At 40.8% G+C, this 21,840-nt stretch overlaps 1 protein-coding gene across 3 annotated transcripts; it reads right to left on the reverse strand.

Annotated features, from left to right (window-relative positions):
• Positions 1–15,314: 15,314 nt before the first annotated feature.
• Positions 15,315–21,385, reverse strand: si:dkey-112a7.4 (calcium/calmodulin-dependent protein kinase II inhibitor 2). 3 transcript variants are annotated; one of them, XM_060924912.1, is made up of 3 exons: positions 21,241–21,385; positions 20,653–20,948; positions 15,315–16,106 (listed from the first exon to the last, which is right to left on the reverse strand). In XM_060924912.1, exons 2-3 carry the CDS (start codon positions 20,876–20,878, stop codon positions 16,021–16,023), a joined length of 312 nt encoding a protein of 103 aa, XP_060780895.1. In that variant the 5' UTR covers positions 20,879–20,948; positions 21,241–21,385; the 3' UTR covers positions 15,315–16,020. The 3 variants fall into 3 exon arrangements, with proteins under 3 accessions (XP_060780895.1, XP_060780899.1, XP_060780905.1); XM_060924916.1 differs by having other exon boundaries at positions 20,653–20,988; XM_060924922.1 differs by having other exon boundaries at positions 20,653–21,007.
• Between the last annotated feature and the right edge of the window lie 455 nt (positions 21,386–21,840).

Below are 21,840 nucleotides of genomic sequence, written 5' to 3' on the forward strand. Positions count from 1 at the left end.
TATTTTTCAGTCTCACAGATGTAGAAATAGAGAAATTAATGTACATAGTGGTGCTTTTTTTTAATGCTACAGCACTGCAGCCTTAATGGCTGTCATTTTTACAGTATTAATTGCTTAGGCTTTTGGAAGCGCAAAACAAAAGATTAACAGACTCAGGTTGCATCTCAGTTCAACCTCCATTTTAATATGTAATGACTTACTTACCACTGGCACCTATAAATCTACAAGAATGATGTTTCATAAGTACACAAAAAAGACCTACAGATCTTAGCAAATATAACATGGCTAACAAATGACTGACAAAATAGTACACATACAAACATAAAAATAGTGCTACAAGATCTACTGGTGACTGGCCGATTTGTTGTATTTGGCCTCCGTCCGGAAGGGGTTTTTTTGTTTGTTTGGTGGTTTTTTTTTTTTTTTTGTGGTGGTGGTGTCAGTTGGTTTTTACAACATTTCTTAGTAGTTCTCAATTCCAGTTCTGGGAATCCCATACGATGCGCATTTATGAAATTCCTCTCCTCTAATACATGTGAAACTGCTCATAAAGGGCTTGAATCAAGCATTCTGACCAGTGTTTCTCAACCACTAGGTAATGGGCTGTGAAGCACCATCTAGTGGGCTGTGAATTATTATTATTTTTTTTTTTTTTTTTCAAATTTAAGCTAATTTTCGTAGGGTACAACTGCTGGGTTGCATATGATGTCACATCCATTTCATTAGCTGTGCAAGACATGAAGTGGTGGTCAGCTGAGCTCACTGCTCACAAAGCGTTACTATCACTGAGGCACCTTGCTAGTTGTTAAAATGTCCTGTGCTTGCTTATTGTTTGATCATGGTCGCCATATTATAAACTAAAGCGTATATAATACGCGTAATACCCAGGTGTTTAAAGGGGTTTCTGTGGATCTTTGTAAATGATTTATCGGGAAGAGAAGAGCAGGGACGATTGAGATTCGAGCAGCTGTGGTTTGTTTACATCAGATACTAAAACTTGTAGCGCCCTAGCAACCACAACAAAGATGTACAAAAGCCCCTAAATTTCCGACTTACCCGGGCTAAAATGATACAGGATTTATCTTGTAGTGTCTTGATCCCCAGATCTTTAACCCAGCCACATATTTAAAAAAAAAAAAAGTTGTACGCCTCCACTTTTGGATCATTAATCCCTTTTGACTGAGAATGCCCTGCATGCCTGGTTTAATGTTGTTGGCTTCTGGCACATCCATACAGTTTTAAATGCAATACCTACAATTAAAAACAGTTTGATTTTATTGCATTTATTTAATTCCTGGGCTCCCATCTGTAACACGGAGTGATATTGCATCCCATTAATACACTTTACAATAGATTATTAGAGTCTAAGAGAATAGATTAGCCAAAATAATCAGGGATCTTTTAACGGGCTTTGACTCGGTACAGGTATGAATAAGTGGGCTGTAAAGCAGAAAAGGTTGAGAACCCCTAATGTAGACCATGGACATCACAAAAGCACACCAAGCATGGGATTCCCATGACTGCAATAAGAAAAAATACTGATTTAGGTCAGATCTAGTGGTTGCATCTCTGTTAGATCAGAACAAGGGACCAGTTTAAGATGCACTGCCTGCTTTATCCATCACTCCCACTATGACATGACCTTTTACATTGAACCCACCACAAGCCTGGGTTCTGGATCACTGAAGTGAATATATTGAGCATGTGACCTGTAACCTGTTATGTTGTCGTTTGTAAGTGTTTCACAGGCTGAATATTAACACAGTGCTGTTTTGATACACAAGTAAATGTGATAAATGTGCTTTTTCACCTCTTTATCAGTGGTCTAATGGTGTAAATCAATAGAAAGATTTTACAAATGTGAGAACTAAAAATATTTACCTGACAGTTTCACATCCCATTAAGTTGCAGTCCACTCAAAAAAAAAAAACCAACACCTGAACACAACAAATGACGAGAATAATTCTCTGAAGTGCTCAAGATATTCAGTGAGTCAGTGTGTGTTTTATAAGTTTATAGAGTAACCATATAAAGTGGATCTATATAATCAAGTGTTTTCCTGTTTATCATATTGCAGTAATAGTATAGCCTCCACAAGTGAAGTTACTTCTGTCTGAGTTCAGTGTTTTGTTTTGTTTTTTGTGTTGTATCTTTTGTTGCTTTTTTTCTTGCTAATTACAAATGCAAAATAAATATGAAATAAATTTCTATTATTTATAGCATTGTTTTCATGCCTACTGATTGTATTATTATGAATCCACATTGTCAAGTCAAGTTTATTTGTATAGCGCTTTTAACAATAAACATTGTCGCAAAGCAGCTTTACAGAATTTGAACGACTTAAAACATGAGCTAATTTTATCCCTAATCTATCCCCAATGAGCCAGCCTGTGGCGACGGTGGCAAGGAAAAACTCCCTCAGACGACATGAGGAAGAAACCTCGAGAGGAACCAGACTCAAAAGGGAACCCACCCTCATTTGGGCAACAACAGACAACATGACTATAATATTAACAGTTTTAACATGAAGTCAGTTTCGTTGATGTTATAACTCTTCATTGATGGAAACTTGAGTGCAAAACTGTTCATGACAACTGCAGTCCCAAAGTTAGCAACTCAACTGTAGTCCTCAACAATAAAAGCATTACTGTAAGTGTCCAGAGTGTCCTCCAAGTGTGACTTTCAACTGTCCATATGGGGCCGTCCTCCACAGGAGTGATGCGATGAGACGCCAACCAGACGTAGGGCATCAGGATGGATCAGGCAGGTCCGAGGAGCAGAAGAGGTCAGCATCTCGATCCCAGGACCGACATGTACCTCAGAGGGACAGATTGGGGGGGGGAGAAAAAACACAGCTTGTTAGGTATGCCCAATGTCATCTGAATAAGTAGGAATGGTATACAGTGCCTTGAAAAAGTATTCATACCCCTTGAACTTTTTCACATTTTTCCACCTTACAACCACGAACTTAAGTTTTTTATTGAGATTTTATGTGATAGACCAACACAGAGTAGCACATAATTGTGAAGTGAAACAAAAATGATAAATGGTCTTCAAAATTTTAAACAAATAAAAATCTGAAAAATGTGGTGTGCATTAGTATTCAGCTCCCCTGCGTCAATACTTTGTAGAACCACCTTTTGCTGCAATTACAGCTGCAAGTCTTTTGTGGTATGTCTCTACCAGCTTTGCACATCTAGACACTGAAATTTTAGCCCATTCTTCTTTGCAAAATAGCTCAAGCTCAGCCAGATTGGATGGAGAGCATCTGTGAACAGCAATTTTCAAGTCTTGCCACAGATGCTCAATGGGATTTAGGTCTGGACTTTGACTGGGCCATTCTAACACATGAATATTCTTTGATCTAAACCATTCCATTGTAGCTCTGGCTGTATGTTTAGGGTCATTGTCTTGCTGGAAGGTAAATCTCCTTCCCAGTTTCAAGTCTTTTGCAGCCTCCAACAGGTTTTCTTCCAGGATTGCCCTGTATTTAGCTCCATCCATCTTCCCATCAACTCTGACCAGCTTCTCTGTCCCTGCTGAAGAAAAGCATCCCCATAGCATGATGCTGCCACCACCATGTTTCACAGTGGGGATGGTGTGTGCAGGGTGATGAGCAGTGTTAGTTTTCCGCCACACATAGCGCTTTGCATTTAGGCCAAAAAGTTCAACTTTGGTCTCATCTGACCAAAGCACCTTCTTCCACATGTTTGTTGTGTCCCCTACATGGCTTCTGGCAAACTGCAAACGGGACTTCTTATGCCCGTCTTTCAACAATGGCTTTCTTCTTGCCACTCTTCCAAAAAGGCCAGATTTGTGGAGTGTACGACTTATAGTTGTCCTGTGCACAGATTCTCCCACCTGAGCTGCAGATTTCTGCAGCTCCTCCAGAGTGATCATGGGCCTCTTGGCTGCTTCTCTGATCAGTGCTCTCCTTGCTTGCTCTGTCAGTTTAGGTGGACGGCCATGTCTTGGTAGGTTTGCAGTTGGGCCATACTTTTTCCATTTTTGAATGATGGATTGAACAGTGCTTCTTGAGATGTTCAGAGCTTGGGATTTTTTTTTTTAAAACCTAACTTTGCTTTAAATTTCTCCAGAACTTTATCCCTGACCTGTCTGGTGAGTTCTTTGGTCTTCATGATGCTGTTTGTTCTTCAGTGTTCTCTAACAAACCACTGAGGCCTTCACAGAACAAGTGTATTTATGCTGAGAGCAAATTACACACAGTAGGACTCTATTAACTAATTAGATGACTTCTGAAGGCAATTGATTGCACTGGATTGTATTTAGAGGTATCAGAGGACAGGGGGCTGAATACTAATGCACACCACATTTTTCAGATTTTTATTTGTTTAAAATTTTGAAGACCATGTATCATTTTCGTTTCACTTCACAATTATGTGCTACCCTGTGTTGGTCTATCACATAAAATCTCAATAAAAAACTTTTAAGTCCATGGTTGTAAGGTGGAAAAATGTGAAAAAGTTCAAGGGGTATGAATACTTTTTCAAGGCACTGTACATATTGCACTGAGTATAAGCAGGGACTCCTGCAAAACTAACTATGACAGCATAACTAAAAGGGGAGAGCCAAAAGGTAACACAGGCATGAAAGAGCCCTGGGACATAAAGCAGCAGCCACTACACCGTCAACAAACTCGAGTGAGCAAGCGAGTGGGAACTGACAGCATCCATACATCCCAGTTTCCCAAAACTCTCTATGCCTGAGGACCCTCCAGATCTACTCCTTTACCTCATAAACACCATTAACAAAAGGCTTGACTAAACAGATATGTTTTCAGCCTAGACTTAAACGCTGAGACTGTGTCTGATTCCCGAACACTACTTGGAAGTGTAACTGTGGGGCTTTGTAAGAAAAGGCTCTGCCCCCTGATGTAGCCTTCACTATACGAGGTACCAGCAGATAGCCTGCACCTTTTGATCTAAGTAGGCGTGTCGGGTCATAAAGGACCAGAAGTTCACTCAGGTACTGTGGTGCGAGACCATTCAGTGCTTTAAAGGTCAATACTAGTATTTTACAATCATTACAGCCAAGAGGATGCAGCTTAGTGGAGCGGATAGCTGGTAAAATATTTCACTTGGTGAGCAAAGCACCAAATTTTGCATGAAACTTTGTCTGCATGTACAGTGGTGCTTGAAAGTTTGTGAACCCTTTAGAATTTTCTATATTTCTGCATAAATATGACCTAAAACATCATCAGATTTTCACACAAGTCCTAAAAGTAGATAAAGAGAACCCAGTTAAACAAATGAGACAAAAAAAATTATACTTGGTCATTTATTTATCGGGGGGCGGCACGGTGGTGTAGTGGTTAGCGCTGTCGCCTCACAGCAAGAAGGTCCTGGGTTTGAGCCCCGGGGCCGGCGAGGGCCTTTCTGTGCGGAGTTTGCATGTTCTCCCCGTGTCCGCGTGGGTTTCCTCCGGGTGCTCCGGTTTCCCCCACAGTCCAAAGACATGCAGGTTAGGTTAACTGGTGACTCTAAATTGACCGTAGGTGTGAATGTGAGTGTGAATGGTTGTCTGTGTCTATGTGTCAGCCCTGTGATGACCTGGCGACTTGTCCAGGGTGTACCCTGCCTTTCGCCCGTAGTCAGCTGGGATAGGCTCCAGCTTGCCTGCGACCCTGTAGAAGGATAAAGCGGCTAGAGATAATGTGATGTGATGTGTGATTTATTTATGGAGGAAAATGATCCAATATTACATATCTGTGAGTGGCAAAAGTATGTGAACCTTTGCTTTCAGTATCTGGTGTGACCCCCTTGTGCAGCAATAACTGCAACTAAACGTTTCCAGTAACTGTTGATCGGTCCTGCACACCGGCTTGGAGGAATTTTAGCCCATTCCTCCATACAGAACAGCTTCAACTCTGGGATGTTGGTGGGTTTCCTCACATGAACTGCTCGCTTCAGGTCCTTCCACAACATTTCCATTGGATTAAGGTCAGGACTTTGACTTGGCCATTCCAAAACATTAACTTTATTCTTCTTTAACCATTCTGTGGTAGAACGACTTGTGTGCTTAGGGTCGTTGTCTTGCTGCATGACCCACCTTCTCTTGAGATTCAGTTCATGGACAGATGTCCTGACATTTTCCTTTAGAATTCGCTGGTATAATTCAGAATTCATTGTTCCATCAATGATGGCAAGCTGTCCTGGCCCAGATGCAGCAAAACAGGCCCAAACCATGATACTACCACCACCATGTTTCACAGATGGGATAAAGTTCTTATGCTGGAATGCAGTGTCTTCCTTTCTCCAAACATAACGCTTCTCATTTAACCCAAAAAGTTCCATTTTGGTCTCATCCGTCCACAAAACATTTTTCCAATAGCCTTCTGGCTTGTCCACATGATCTTTAGCAAACTGCAGATGAGCAGCAATGTTCTTCTTGGAGAGCAGTGGTTTTCTCCTTGCAACCCTGCCATGCACACCGTTGTTGTTCAGTGTTCTCCTGATGGTGGACTCATGAACATTAACATTAGCCAATGTGAGAGAGGCCTTCAGTTGCTTAGAAGTTACCCTGGGTTCCTTTGTGACCTCGCCGACTATTAGACGCCTTGCTCTTGGAGTGATCTTTGTTGGTCGACCACTCCTGGGGAGGGTAACAATGGTCTTGAATTTCCTTCATTTGTACACAATCTGTCTGACTGTGGATTGGTGGAGTCCAAACTCTTTAGAGATGGTTTTGTAACCTTTTCCAGCCTGATGAGCATCAACAACACTTTTTCTGAGGTCCTCAGAAATCTCCTTTGTTCATGCCATAATATACTTCCACAAACATGTGTTGTGAAGATCAGACTTTGATAGATCCCTGTTCTTTAAATAAAACAGGGTGCCCACTCACACCTGATTGTCACCCCATTGATTGAAAACACCTGACTCTAATTTCACCTTCAAATTAACTGCTAATCCTAGAAGTTCACATACTTTTACCACTCACAGATATGTAATATTGGATCATTTTCCTCAATAAATAAATGACCAAGTATAATATTTTTGTCTCATTTGTTTAACTGGGTTCTCTTTATCTACTTTTAGGACTTGTGTGAAAATATGATGATGTTTTAGGTCATATTTATGCAGAAATATAGAAAATTCTAAAGGGTTCACAAACTTTCAAGCACCACTGTACCTGACCAAAAATCATCATTGGCCACTCAAGTTTCCACCATTTTCAAGATGGCTGCCATGATTTTCAAAATGGTGTCATTTTTACAGTTTTCGCCTACTAGTTTTATTATTATATGTACCATTTTTAATTTAAATTCTTTTCTTTTGCTAATATCTACCTCAATATGACTCCCCATAGCCATATTAGTTATTTTGTACAAAACTAACGTGAATACGCACTGCGCATGTGCAAGACATTCCAGAAATACAGACTTTTTTTTTTATAAATAGCCGTTTACACTAAGACTCAGCAGATCTAATCTTCTGAGCAGTTACAACTACAGAGAGCAGTGCAAGACAGTCCTGATTTAAAGCATTTACAGTTGCCAGAACAGTTTATTCTACATCCACACTTGACCAGTTCCTGACATGATGCTGCTATAGGTGCTACTGACGTCCAATACAGCACCCAAACCCCATCATTTTTTGCCCAACCCCAACTTGATGGTGATGGTAAGTCCTGCGTTTTACAAAGTGACTGACCCCATGTGTGTCCAGCCTGTAGAATTGATCTTTTGATGTGTTCGACTAGGGCAGCTCTGGATGGTGGGATGTTGTTATAAGGCCGTTGTTTGCGGGCAAAAAGATCAAGACGAGTCTCATTAACTTTCATTGAAATGCTTGACCGATCGTACATGATGACAACAAATTCCTCAATGACATCAATGTCTTGCTCTGTCAAAGAGTCACATGGTTTGCTTAGACTACGGAACGTTTCTGTGGCGTTGTCACACACATTCCAGGCCTGCCATGCTGTCTTTTTCCCTTTTCCAACAAACGCGGAAACGGTATCACAACCCGTGAATGCATGGAAAAAAGGCAATGCCTTTGATCTTGGACCCAGGTTGGCTACAATGGTATGAATTGGTAACCATCTCATATCTTTCCCTTTTCCGAATGTTATCCATAACTGTTCTAAACCCAAATCATCAAACACAGACACACCAATTACAACAACATCTGTGTCGGAGGAAACGATATTGACGGATTTACAACCACTAATCGCTGCATGCAAAGCATGCAGAAACATCCTAGTATCGGCCTCTTCGTGAGTACAGGGTGTTATGAAGTCAATATCGACATCTTTGTTGCCGACAACATGTTCTTCCTTAGTTACAACGATAACTGTGTTCATGTCGATGGATGATATTTTGTCTGCAAGGAAGCAGAACAATTCTGTTTTGTTTTCGTCACATCTAAGAAAAGTGTTCCATGACTTTGGTGGTCTAGTGTTATGCTTCTCTTGAGCAGACAAAGAAAGTCGAATTCTTTTCGACATAATTATCAAAACAAATGATCAAACAAACAAATTCAAATATAATTGCAAAAAGATACAAACGCAGTAATAAGGAAAAGACTTGTCACTATCAATAACTGAAGGCCGAGGGATTATCCTTTTACCACCTACAGCTATAACACTTTAACGTATGGGATACAACTAGGTTCGAAGATGGAATTCCTACACCTAGCCCGATCGTTCATCCAGTGCAATTTAACTCCCGTGCGATCTGTACACCATTCGAGGGACTTTTAGCCCCGTCCCTCTTGGCTCGGCTCTCCTGTGTTGGCACACTCCATCAATTCGGATACGACATCATGACCTGTATATACGGGGCGGATCGTAATGTATTTGGGAGACTTTGTATCAATAATGAACAAAGCTTACACTGAACCCCATGCCAAGTTTAACGGCAGTAAATTGCACCATTGTGCCCTGGTAGTGTTTGCAATTTACTCTTTTGAGAATATAAAACAACAGTTTCTTAGTTGCCCTTTTGAATCAAACTTTTATCATGCTCCTGGACAGTTTTGATCCAGGTTGAATTATTTTGAAAGAATAGTCATTATAACTTCACTCACATAATAACCAAAGCCTTCTACATTAAAATTGTGAAAATCCGGCCAAAAAAACGACCACGATAAAGATACATGTCCATATTTCGGAAATTTGGTTGATGAAAATGATGCCATTTTGAAAACGGCGGCGGCCATCTTTAAAATGGCGGAAATCGCGATGGCCAATGATTGTTTTGGAAACAGTATGGTTTGATCTACATGTGTGCCAATTTTCATGCTTTGCTCACCAAGTGAAATATTCTGGTGAAAATTTCATGTTAGCCGCTACACTAGCTGGCAGGACACATCCTCCGCCTACCCAGACACAGACACTCCAAAACAGCCATGACCTGGGTTCCTCCAGACGGCAGAAGAAAGAGAGGAAGGCCAAAAAACACCTGGCGAAGGACATTCCTGGAAGATCTAAAAAGGGCAAACATCGCCTGGGAGGAAGCAGAGACAGTAGCAGCCGATAAACGGACATGAAAGCTTGCTGCCCGATGTGCCTCTAAAGGCACAGGAGGAACTAAGGTCTAAGGTAAGGTAATAATCAATACAAAATTTGATTGGGAGCCAATGCAGTGTGGATAAGACAGGGGTGATGTGGTCATATTTTCTAGTTCTAGTAAGGACTCTTGCTGCTGCATTTTGAACTAACTGGAGCTTGTTTATGCACTTATTGGAACATCCAGACAGTAAGGCATTACAGTAGTCCAACCTGGAGGTAACAAAAGCATGAACTAGTTTTTTCGCGTCGTGTAGTGACATTAAATTTTGTATCTTAGCAATATTTCTGAGTTGAAAGAAAGCTATCCGGGTAATGTTATCAATGTGAGTTTTGAATGAAAGACTGGGGTCAATAATCACTCCGAGGTCTTTTACTGCTGCACGTGAAGAAACAGAAAGGCCATCCAGAGTTACTGTGTAATCAGAAAACTTACTTCGAACTGCATGTGGTCCTAGTACAAGTACTTCAGTCTTGTCAGAGTTAAGCAGAAGGAAGTTAATAAGCATCCAGTGTCTAATGTCCTTCACACATTCCTCAGTTCTATTAAGCTGATGTCTCTCATTGTGACACCAGCATTGTGTATAAGTCACTCGTTGTGTCCATTTATCATGATGAATTTAATCATTTCATCACCAATATACTTACTGACTTACTTACTCAGGCCCATAGCCCCTGGTGGGGCATAAGCCATCAACAACCACTCTCCATTTGTCCCGGTCTTGAACGATCTTCTCCAGTTCCCTCCAGTTGTGCCCTGTTTTTCTCACATCCACCTCTAGGTCCCGTGGTCTTCCTCTTTCCCTGGGGAATCCATGTTAGAGTCCTCCTGGTGATGTTGTTTGGAGGCTTCCTTAGGGTGTGTCCCAGCTATCTCCATTTCCTTTGCCGGATGTCTCTCTCCACTGCTTCTTGTCCTGGCTGTCATCTCCCATAATGCAGTGTTGCTGATCTTCTATGGCCATTAGATGTTCAGTATCCTTCAGTGGCATCTACTGATAAAGGTCTGTACCTTTTCCATGACACTTTTTGTGGTTCGCCATGTCTCGGACCAATACAACAGCACAGTTTTCACATTCGAATTAAAAATCCTGATATACACATACAGACCACTACAAAATTGTAATATAGCTGCTTCTGTACAGATTTTGTCATTTACTGAATGTAAACTTTCTTCTTGTTTGTTCACACAGAAAAGAGAGAGAGAGAGAGAGAGAGAGAGAGAGAGAGAGATGAATGGGGTGGCAAGGACAGAAAAAAAGATGATAAATTGATTTGATCATTAACATGGGATAGCATCTGATTATAATCATGGTTTATAAAATATATATCTCACAATATCAGCGCAGTATGTAGTCTTCTTCATTCACGGAAGGAGTACGATAGCCCTTTGACACTTTGGATTGAAAGCTTATAATAAACAAGACTGTCAAGGATGGCGTAGCTCACTCTGGCCACTTTAGAAGGAACGATCTAAAGTGGGCCACCTTGCAGAATAAATTTTGCAAGCTATATATTTATATATAGAAGCTTTATCCACCCTTGGAATACTGACCTACAGTGGTGCTTGAAAGTTTGTGAACCCTTTAGAATTTTCTATACTTCTGCATAAAACGACGTTTTCCATAAAAGTGGAAAACATCCCTTGTTGTTCCAGTGCATAAGAAAGGAAACAAGGAAGATGTAATAAATTATCGCCCGATTTCGTTGCTCTGTGTGAGCTCTAAAGTTATGGAACGTTGTATATTTAACCGTGTAATGGACCATTTTCTCAATCATTTACCAACTGTCAACATGGATTTTTAAAGGATCATTCTACGATCACGCAGCTGCTCTCTTTCTACCATAATGTCAGTCAAAGCTTGGATAAAGGTATGCAGACAAACATTATCTATTTAGACCTGGCCAAAGCTTTTGATAGTGTATCCCACAAGAGACTGATTTTCAAACTGTCTCATTATGGCATCTCTGATTCAGTGCTGCGATGGTTTGAAAGCTACTTGAAAGACTGTAGTCAACGGTGTATTGTTCAAGGAGTTACATCAAATAGTCTTCAAGTGCTTTCTGGTGTACCTCAGGGCAGCATTTTAGGCCCTCTCTTGTTTCTTCTTTATGTAATTGGCTTACCTTCATTTGTCGATAACACCATAGTTCTTTTTGCTGATGATACTAAATGCTCTAAAACAATAATCAATACTGATGACTGCTACTCCTTGCAAAAAGGCTTGGCTAACTTGAAAAGCTGGAGCCAAGACTGGAAGCTGAGATACAATACATCAAAATGTGAAGTATTGTCTGTAACCAGGAAAAAGAACCCGATTGAACATGTGTATAAAATTGGAACTGACTCTTTAGCTTGTGTATCTTCGCAGAAGGATTTGGGTGTGATAATTTCTTGTGATTTAAAATGGGACACACATGTTAATTATGTTATTTCTAAATGTTATCACATGCTGGGTTTTCTATGTTGGCATAGCCCTTGTAGTTTTGATTTATCCACGAGAAGATTGTTATATCTAGCTTATGTAAGATCAAATATAGATTATGCAAGTGAAATATGGGCACCCCATTCTATAGGTAATGTCTCTAAACTCAAAAGTATACAGAGGAGGGCAACAAAGTTTATTTTAAATTTAAAATGGAGAGATACTATTAGTTATAAAGCCCGATTCGTTAAATTGAGTTTACTGCCAATATCTTATCGTCATGAAATCAGTGATTTGCTGTTCTACTTTAAGTGTCGTTTAGGACTCTTAGACTTTCCGATTCATGAATTTATTAAACCCAGGGTGTCATTTCGTACTACTTGTAACAGTTCTGCTTTTGATTTGATAATTCTGAAGTGCCGGATTAAACTGTTTCAGACGAGTTATTTTAATAGATTGCCTAAGCTTTGGAACACCCTGCCTGTTTCTTTACGTTCTTGTAGATCTGTTAAGCAATTTAAATCTCAGTTAACTACTTACTATATTAATACTTTTAACAATGCTTTTGACATTAATGCTTTTAATACTTGGAAATCCATTTGCTTTAAGTGCTGCTCTTCCCGAAATATTTTAACAACTAATGCTTGCTGTTATTGAGTAGATTTAGAGATTTTCAGTCAGTTTTTAAGTACAAATAATATTAAAATTATATCAGGCCATAGTAATTGGAATATTATAATTGTAAATTTTATATTCTTGTGTTATGAGATTTTTATAATATATTTTAATTCATGGTATCCACAAGCACGTTTCTGTGAGGCGAATATTTTTTTAGGCTTCTGCTGAATGGGCTTTTGAATATCAATTAAGTAAAGATTACTATTTTTTAGTTTTATGGTTTTTTGTGATGTGATGTATTGATATTTATTATTTAGTTTTATTTCGATGTATATGCATCTTTCCCCTTCCCCCTTTTTATTATTATTATAGGGCACACTGTTATTGGAGCCTAGCTCTGTTGCGTGACCCCCAGCATTTTTTTTTAATTTATTGTGTGTTTAAAGGCAGCATGGTGGTTTAGTGGTTAGCGCTGTTGCCTCACAGCAAGAAGGTCCGGGTTCGAACCCCGTGGCTGGCGAGGGCCTTTCTGTGCGGAGTTTGCATGTTGTCCGCGTGGGTTTCCTCTGGGTGCTCCGGTTTCCCCCACAATCCAAAGACATGCAGGTTAGGTTAACTGGTGACTCTAAATTGACTGTAGGTGTGAGTGTGAATGGTTGTCTGTGTCTATGTGTCAGCCCTGTGATGACCTGGCGACTTGTCCAGGGTGTACCCCGCCTTTCGCCCGTAGTCAGCTGGGATAGGCTCCAGCTTGCCTGTGACCCTGTAAAACAGGATAAAGCTGGTAGAGATGATGAGATGAGATGATGTGTTTATTTATTGTATCTGAGGTGGAAGCTTAATAAAATAAAAATGATCTAAAACATCAGATTTTCACACAAGTCCTAAAAGTAAATAAAGAGAACCCAGTTAAACAAATGAGACAAAAATATTAGACTTGGTCATTTATTTATTGCGGAAAATGATCCAATATTACATATCTGTGAGTGGCAAAAGTATGTGAAACTTTGCTTTCAGTATCTGGTGTGACCCCCTTGTGCAGCAATAACTGCAACTAAACGTTTCCAATAACTGTTGATCAGTCCTGCACACCGGCTTGGAGGAATTTTAGCCCATTCCTCCATACAGAACAGCTTCAACTCTGGGATGTTGGTGGGTTTCCTCACATGAACTGCTCGCTTCAGGTCCTTCCACAACATTTCAATTGGATTAAGGTCAGGACTTTGACTTGGCCAATCCAAAACATTAACTTTATTCTTCTTTAACCATTCTTTGATAGAATGACTTGTGTGCTTAGGGTTGTTGTCTTGCTGCATGACCCACCTTCTCTTGAGATTCAGTTCATGGACAGATGTCCTGACATTTTCCTTTTGAATTTGCTGGTATAATTCAGAATTCATTGTTCCATCAATGATGGCAAGCCGTCCTGGCCCAGATGCAGCAAAACAAGCCCAAACCATGATACTACCACCACCGTATTTCACAGATGGGATAAGGTTCTTATGTTGGAATGCAGTGTTTTCCTTTCTCCAAACATAACACTTCTCATTTAAACCAAAAAAGTTCTATTTTGGTCTCATCCATCCACAAAACATTTTTCCAATAGCCTTCTGGCTTGTCCACATGATCTTTAGCAAACTGCAGGCAAGCAGCAATGTTCTTTTTGGAGAGCAGTGGCTTTCTCCTTGCAACCCTGCCATGCACACCATTGTTGTTCAGTGTTCTCCTGATGGTGAACTCATGAACATTAGCCAATATGCGAGAGACCTTCAGTTGCTTAGAAGTTACCCTGGGGTCCTTTGTGACCTCGCCGACTATTACACACCTTGCTCTTGGAGTGATCTTTGTTGGTCGACCACTCCTGGGGAGGGTAACAATGGTCTTGAATTTCCTCCATTTGTACACAATCTGTCTGACTGTGGATTGGTGGAGTCCAAACTCTTTACAGATGGTTTTGTAACCTTTTCCAGCCTGATGAGCATCAACAACGTTTTTTCTGAGGTCCTCAGAAATCTCCTTTGTTCGTGCCATGATACGCTTCCACAAACATGTGTTGTGAAGATCAGACTTTGATAGATCCCTGTTCTTTAAATAAAACAGGGTGCCCACTCACACCTGATTGTCATCCCATTGATTGAAAACACCTGACTCTAATTTCACCTTCAAATTAACTGCTAATCCTAGAGGTTCACATACTTTTGCCACTCACAGATATGTAATATTGGATCATTTTCCTCAATAAATAAATGACCAAGTATAATATTTTTGTCTCATTTGTTTAACTGGGTTCTCTTTATCTACTTTTAGGACTTGTGTGAAAATCTATGTTTTAGGTTATATTTATGTAGAAATATAGAAAAATTATAAAAGGTTCACAAACTTTCAAGCACCACTGTGTTTGCCAGAAAGAATCCAAAACAGCAAGGAATTGACCAAGAAAGTGATGTTTGTTGAACTGCTCATTAAGACTTAATTACTCCATAACTTCATTAATAATTGTTTTAAGCAAATTTGGGTACTAGTTATATGCACTCTAGGTACACCTACCTTCTTGTCAGAATCAAAATCGGTTAAGAGTCGAGAGATAAAGTGATTTTCGTGAAATGTAGACGACACCAGACAACACATGATGGCATGAGCATCACCTGTCGGCTAGCTGAGCTAATAAATAAATAGTAAACTGGTTTCCTAACATTATACAAAGATCGTGTTATTGATTTAATCAACAGGACAGAAGAATATGATAATCATGCATACTTTATTTTTCAAAAATGCAATTTGCAAATACAAAACGAAAATCAACAAGCAATTTCGTGCAAGTCAATTATAATGCACAAACCAAATATTCGCATAACCATTATATTAGAACATTTTAGAGAACAAGTCATTCAGACCAAAGGTGAAAAAACGCTCCCTTCAAATACGCTTTAACTGCAAAATATCCAGGGAGCAGAAACATGCAAAAAGACTTTAGTTTCCAAGGTAACTGAATCCTTAGCGAATGGTGTGTTATAGGTTAACAGACTTTCACAGAACATGTTTGTGAGAGCGGAGCAAACCTGCCTTTGGTCTTTTTCCGCTCAGTAAAGTGCTTTTTTTTTTTTTTTTAATGAGTATAGCCCTGTGCCTCTAGAAATCATTTTCATTCTCAGTATCAAAATGCAATGTGAACAGAGAGGTAATGACGACACAGTCAACGTCACAGCCACAAGATTAAAGTTACAAGTGCTGAACAAGCAATGATCACAGCAGAGCACTGAACAGTCTGCAGTCCTGAGATAAAAAGTCAGAGAAAAACACAATGAGAGACAGAGAGAGCGCGAGCTGATATTGTGTGTGCACTTGTGTTTAAACAATTCCACCTCATAATAATTGTGCTGTATTTTGTAATGGTTCATAACTTCATGAATGGGCACGATGCAGTTTTGGCACAGTCCAGCATGCTTTAGGCAACCGGTGAGACACTGATGGAAAGAGGGAAGCTCCTGTTGTTGTTCATGATATCATCCAAGTCTTCATCATCAAGATCCACTGTTTAACAAAAGCAAGAGGAACAAAAAGATATATCTGTTAGTTCACAACTAACACCTACAGTGCTGTGCACAAGTCTTAGGCACCCTTTTTTTCAGACAAACTTTGTTATAGATTTCTATTTTATGACTTCTACATTGCCGAGTCAGTACAAAAACATTTTAGAGTCCAAACATTCATTTTCCAGCACAAAATTTAAAAAGTTAGAGAAAAAAAAAAAAAAAAGTTATTATCTGAGCAGCATATTACATAAGAGAGCACTTTTCAGATTAAGAAAGAAAACATAATGAACGTTGCTGGGGTTTGGTGCAAAATGAAGAAGCGAGTGTGACAGTCAAAGTGTCCAGAAGAACTGGCTGGTTCTGTAAGATGCTCAGTAAAACCTACAGCTCATTTCCTTATAAAACTGCACTCATTGTACCGGAGACTACTATTTATTTCAAAGCAAAGGGTCACCTTGCATCAAATATTGACTGTTTCATTTATTCTGGCTTACTGATGTTTATAGTTTTTTTTTAATGTTGAAATATATTTAATTTTATTATGTTTTAAGCCAGGGGCGGCACGGTGGTGTAGTGGTTAGCGCTGTCGCCTCACAGCAAGAAGGTCCGGGTTCGAGCCCCGTGGCCGGCGAGGGCCTTTCTGTGCGGAGTTTGCATGTTCTCCCCGTGTCCGCATGGGTTTCCTCCGGGTGCTCCGGTTTCCCCCACAGTCCAAAGACATGCAGGTTAGGTTAACTGGTGACTCTAAATTGACTGTGAGTGTGAATGGTTGTCTGTGTCTATGTGTCAGCCCTGTGATGACCTGGCGACTTGTCCAGGGTGTACCCCGCCTTTCGCCCGTAGTCAGCTGGGATAGGCTCCAGCTTGCCTGCGACCCTGTAGAAAAGGATAAAGCGGCTAGAGATAATGAGATGTTTTAAGCCATTTTTGGTCTACAGCATTTCTTTACATGTGCTTAAGACTTTTGCACACTCCTATACATTACATGATTCAATGTAGATGACTGAAGTGATTTCGGGGAAAAAAAAAAGGGTACAACTGAAAAATTCCACCCGCTGACTTCAGCCTGGTCTTCAAATCCATTCTTCTAAAATACATGAACGCACACTGCCTGACTACCACTGGATGAGGAGTCCACAAGAGACAGCGTTTGGAAGAGGAGCATAGCGAGCATGACTATTGTTCATACTCATATGTCTGTAATACGTCTGCCTAGCCTTGTTGAAGTCTCTGGTCATGCACAATGAGTGCACAGGCAGACAGGCAGGTAGGCCATCCAGTCATTTCATTCAGACCAAATCAAATGATTGGACGGGCTTTTTAAAGCCCTGCGACTGCCGCAGATGACAGACTTTTCTTCTTTTCATCATCAGAGCATTTGATTTATTAACTGCTGTTGGGATATAATGAGAATTTCAAGAAACATTATAAAAATGCTTCTAAAAAATTACCCACCCTAGCTTTAAATCATTTTAAAAAGTACACTGGGGTATACACACATTTCCAAGTGAAAGACTCACATTAAAATGGACCACTGAGTTCACCACCCCAGGACAGGTCGGCTACATCATTAGCGTTGTTAGGCCCCATCACTCGGGGCTATAGCCCCGGGTGTGTTGAGCCTAGCCCCAGGTATTTTTCCCCTCAAAAATGTAAGAGATTAATAGAAAACAGCTGACTGAGACAGATTGGAACTTGACTTGCAGCATCCAAACATGGAGAGGGGGTGGAACATGGGAGAGTCAGTGATGGGGGGACATAATTGAGCGCTGCACAGTGCACATTCAAAATTAACCACCAACAGAAGAAGGACATTCAGAACTCATTGGAAGACAACTTCAAAAAAAATGTTTTTAAATCCACGACTGTTGGATTTTTCAAAATGAAAACAGATGGTAAGTCATCCCGTGAATGTGTATATAGAATGTATGAACAATGTAACCTATCGAATTGTGTTGATGCACAGAAACCGCTCCGTATAGCCTGGTTATGTTGAATTTACAGCGCAGGGTCTGTATGATTAGTGTGCCAGGTGAGCTCAAAAGTTCAGTGGTTTCATGAATATCTACAGTGGTGGTCCATTTGCCCCAACTAAGTTTATTTAACAGGTCAACAACAATTTGTGTTCATGTAGACACCAATAGTTGCCCGGACATAATTTAATCATATGTTTTAATGCGGCGGCACGGTGGTGTAGTGGTTAGCGCTTAGCACTGTCTCCTCACAGCAAGAAGGTCCTGAGTTCGAGCCCAGCAGCCGACAAGGGCCTTTCGGTGAGGAGTTTGCATGTTCTGTCTGTGCTGGTTTCCTCCGGGTGCTCCGGTGTCCCCCACAGTCCAAAGACATGCAGGTTAGGCTAATTGGTGGCTCTAAATTGACTGTAGGTGTGAATGGTTGTGTGTCTCTATGTGTCAGCCCTGTGATGACCTGGCGACTTGTCCAGGGTGTACCCCGCCTTTCGCCCGTAGTCAGCTGGGATAGGCTCCAGCTTGCCTGCAACCCTGCACAGGATAAGCAGCTACAGATAATGGACGGATGTTTTAATGCTACCTGTAGCCTACGCAGAACCAGCCAGCCTTTGGCATATTACTCACGTATAGGGATAAAATAGTGTTTTTGTTTTTGCCATGCAGTATTAATGTCAACATAAATTTGTGTTGTCCAGATACTACAAATGAACTGCTGCAGTCACTGGATGCATTGGAGAAAATGGTATTTATGTGTGCTTTTGTGTGTGTGTGTGTGTGTGTGTGAGAGAGTGAGAGAGAAACTTGGAAGACATTTCTATGATCACAATCTTGTGAGATGGGATATCATCTGGGATTTGAATATTGTAATACAGGGTGTTTCAAAAAATTTGATACAATTTCACAATCTAATAACTTTGCCAATTCTCGTTCAATTGACCTCAAATTTTAACAGCATGTGTGGAAACAGGTCAAAGTTTTATGTTTTTTGTTTTTATCTTCTTAGGTATAGAAACGCCATTCACTGGAAAAGAAAAGGCGTTGTATGTGTTAGAGTACGCTCAAACACAGTCGAATAAGACTGTGCAGACTGCATTTATGAGAGAATTCTCTAAAAATGCACCAACTGCAAAGCGGATTTGGACATGGCACAAAAAGTTCAAAGAGGAAGGCTGGGTTAGAGTTAGGTGCGCATATTGAAAATTTGTGAAATCGTTCATGGAATTCACATACCTTTGAATTTCTCGTTCAGATTTTGAGGAATAAATCTTATATTGCTCAACATTAAGCTGACGTGGCAGTGTAGTGGTTAGCACTGTCGCCTCACAGCAAGAAGGTTCTGGGTTTGAACCCAGTGGCCGACGAGGGCCTTTCTGTGTGGAGTTTGCATGTTCTCCCTGTGTCTGCGTGGGTTTCCTCCCACAGTCCAAAGAAATACAGGTTAGGGTAATTGGTGGCTCTAAATTGACCGTGAGTGCGAATGGTTGTTTGTGGCTCGATGTGTGTGTCAGCCCTGCGATGAGCTGGCGACTTGTCCAGGGTGTACCCCGCCTCTCGCCCATGGTCAGCTGGGATAGGCTCCAGCTTGCCCCACATGGGATAAGCGGTTACAGATACAACAAACATTAAGCCTGTTCAGTTTAATTTGCCTAGACTATGTAGTTTCTGGGGTGGCACGGTGGTGTAGTGGTTAGCACTGTCGCCTCACAGCAAGAAGGTCTGGGTTCGAGCCCCATGGCCGACGAGGGCCTTTCTGTGCGGGTTTTGCATGTTCTCCCCGTGGGTTTCCTCCGGGTGCTCCGGTTTCCCCCACAGTCCAAAGACATGCAGGTTAAGTTAACTGGTGACTCTAAATTGACCGTAGGTGTGAATGTGAGTGTGAATGGTTGTCTGTGTCTATGTGTCAGCCCTGTGATGACCTGGCGACTTGTCCAGGGTGTACCCCGCCTTTCGCCCGTAGTCAGCTGGGATAGGCTCCAGCTTGCCTGCGACCCTGTAGAACAGGATAAAGCGGCTAGAGATAATGAGAGATGAGATGTAGTTTCTGGGGTATTTACATCTCAAATAATATCAAATTTTTTGAAACACCCTGTATAATAATGTAGCTTACAATTTGTCTTTGTGGTCCTAAAGGAGAGATATTATGCGAGTGAGAAATGATATATATTTTTAGTAAACTGGTGATAAATTTTACAAGTGATATTTAATAGTAAATAGTTTCCTGAGAGATTATGGGTAATAATAATAAGACAGAAACTGAAGTGAATGACATAACTTTAGAAAGAGTAGTGACAAAAAACAGGAATAAAGATGACATGACCTTTGAATGTGTGTGGGTGATAATATTTCTGGTAAGGTTCGATATAAACTTCCCAACCTATCAAAACCAATCTCCCTTTAAAAAAACACAAGCTCCAGGAATGCCTGACTCAGCTCCTGGTCTTTTCAATCGCTAGAAATGTCCCTGGGCTACTTTTTTTTTTTAAGTCTTAGTGTGTACAGGATCAGGTGGGGTGTTGAACAAAGTAGCTCAGGAATGCAAATGAAAACAAGGTCCTCAGCGAGTAAGGTTCTCACCTCTCTTGGAGCGGCCGATCTGTCCGAGTTTGGGGGCCCTGTGCATCCTGCGGGGGTGAGAGGACAGCTGGGCCCCGGGTCCGTCCCCGGATGCAGGTCCGGGGCTGTAGGGCAGGACGGCGCTGGGTCGCAGTGTACATGTGGGTGGGATGAGTTCAGGCAAACCTGCACTTCCGTACATGACAGCGGCCGTGTTGAGCTTCTCAAATTCACAGGATCTCTTCATATATCTGTTGTGTGTCCTGAAGGAGCTCTTCTGTTTGCTTTAACAGCACTGTGAGGTCGTTTTAAACCACCTGTGGATGTGAAAGGCGGATTTATCTGCCTGGGTGAAGCCTGAGAACAACAAGGACAACTGCTTTCATATAAACGTGTGTGTGTGTGAGAGAGAGAGAGAGAGAGAGAGAGAGAAAATCATCAGCATGTCTCAGAGCTACTGAACAGCACGTTTTGTAACATTTTAGCCTGCAATGTGTCAAGTCGTGTTGATCGATCAACACACACACAGGTTTCTGTCGCATCATAAACCAACCAAAATAGATTTCCTCGACGAATCAGTGAAATACAAACCAAAAATAGGAAACTTACCCGTTTAACGTCAGTCGTAGAAGAAAGAAGAACGTCTTTTAAACACGTAAAACAGCACGGCTGCTTGTTTTCAGTATTGCAAACCGGAAGTAGGCTGTTTTACGGAGAATTGTGTCGTAACTCTGCTTTGGGGATTTCCTTGGTCGTTTCTGAACACGTCACTGCGAGGGAAGGGCTGTGTGTGTGTGTGTGTGTGTTTCAGACCTTTCCGAGGACCATAAAGGGACTAAATGATAGGATACAATGACAGGATGCATAACGTCCTCACAATCTGGTCCTCACAAAAAAATAAACATTAAAAAAAGTGTTTATTTTTTATTTTATTGATTTTTTTTATTTAACCAGGTAAAGCTTATTGAGATATAAAATCTCTTTTTCAAAAGCGACCTAGCCAAGATGCAGCAGATTTTATAATATAAATAACAATCATACAATAAATAAAATTTTATATATATATATATATATACACACACAATTTTTATTTATTTATTTATTTATTTTAAAGCAGAGGCAGCACGGTGGTGTAGTGGTTAGCGGTGTCGCCTCACAGCAAGAAGGTCTGGGTTCGAGCCCCGTGGCCGGCGAGGGCCTTTCTGTGTG

The sequence above is a fragment of the Neoarius graeffei genome, chromosome 1, assembly GCF_027579695.1.
Source record: "Neoarius graeffei isolate fNeoGra1 chromosome 1, fNeoGra1.pri, whole genome shotgun sequence".
In the NCBI taxonomy this organism is placed as follows: domain Eukaryota; kingdom Metazoa; phylum Chordata; class Actinopteri; order Siluriformes; family Ariidae; genus Neoarius; species Neoarius graeffei.

Bases quoted from the DNA above. Each gene is read 5' to 3' on its own strand.
- si:dkey-112a7.4 (XM_060924912.1), bottom strand. From the start codon at position 20,878: ATGAAGAGATCCTGTGAATTTGAGAAGCTCAACACGGCCGCTGTCATG. The intron at 16,107-20,652 runs GTGAGAACCTTA...TTTGTTAAACAG, and splicing joins GATCGGCCGCTCCAAGAGAG to TGGATCTTGATGATGAAGAC.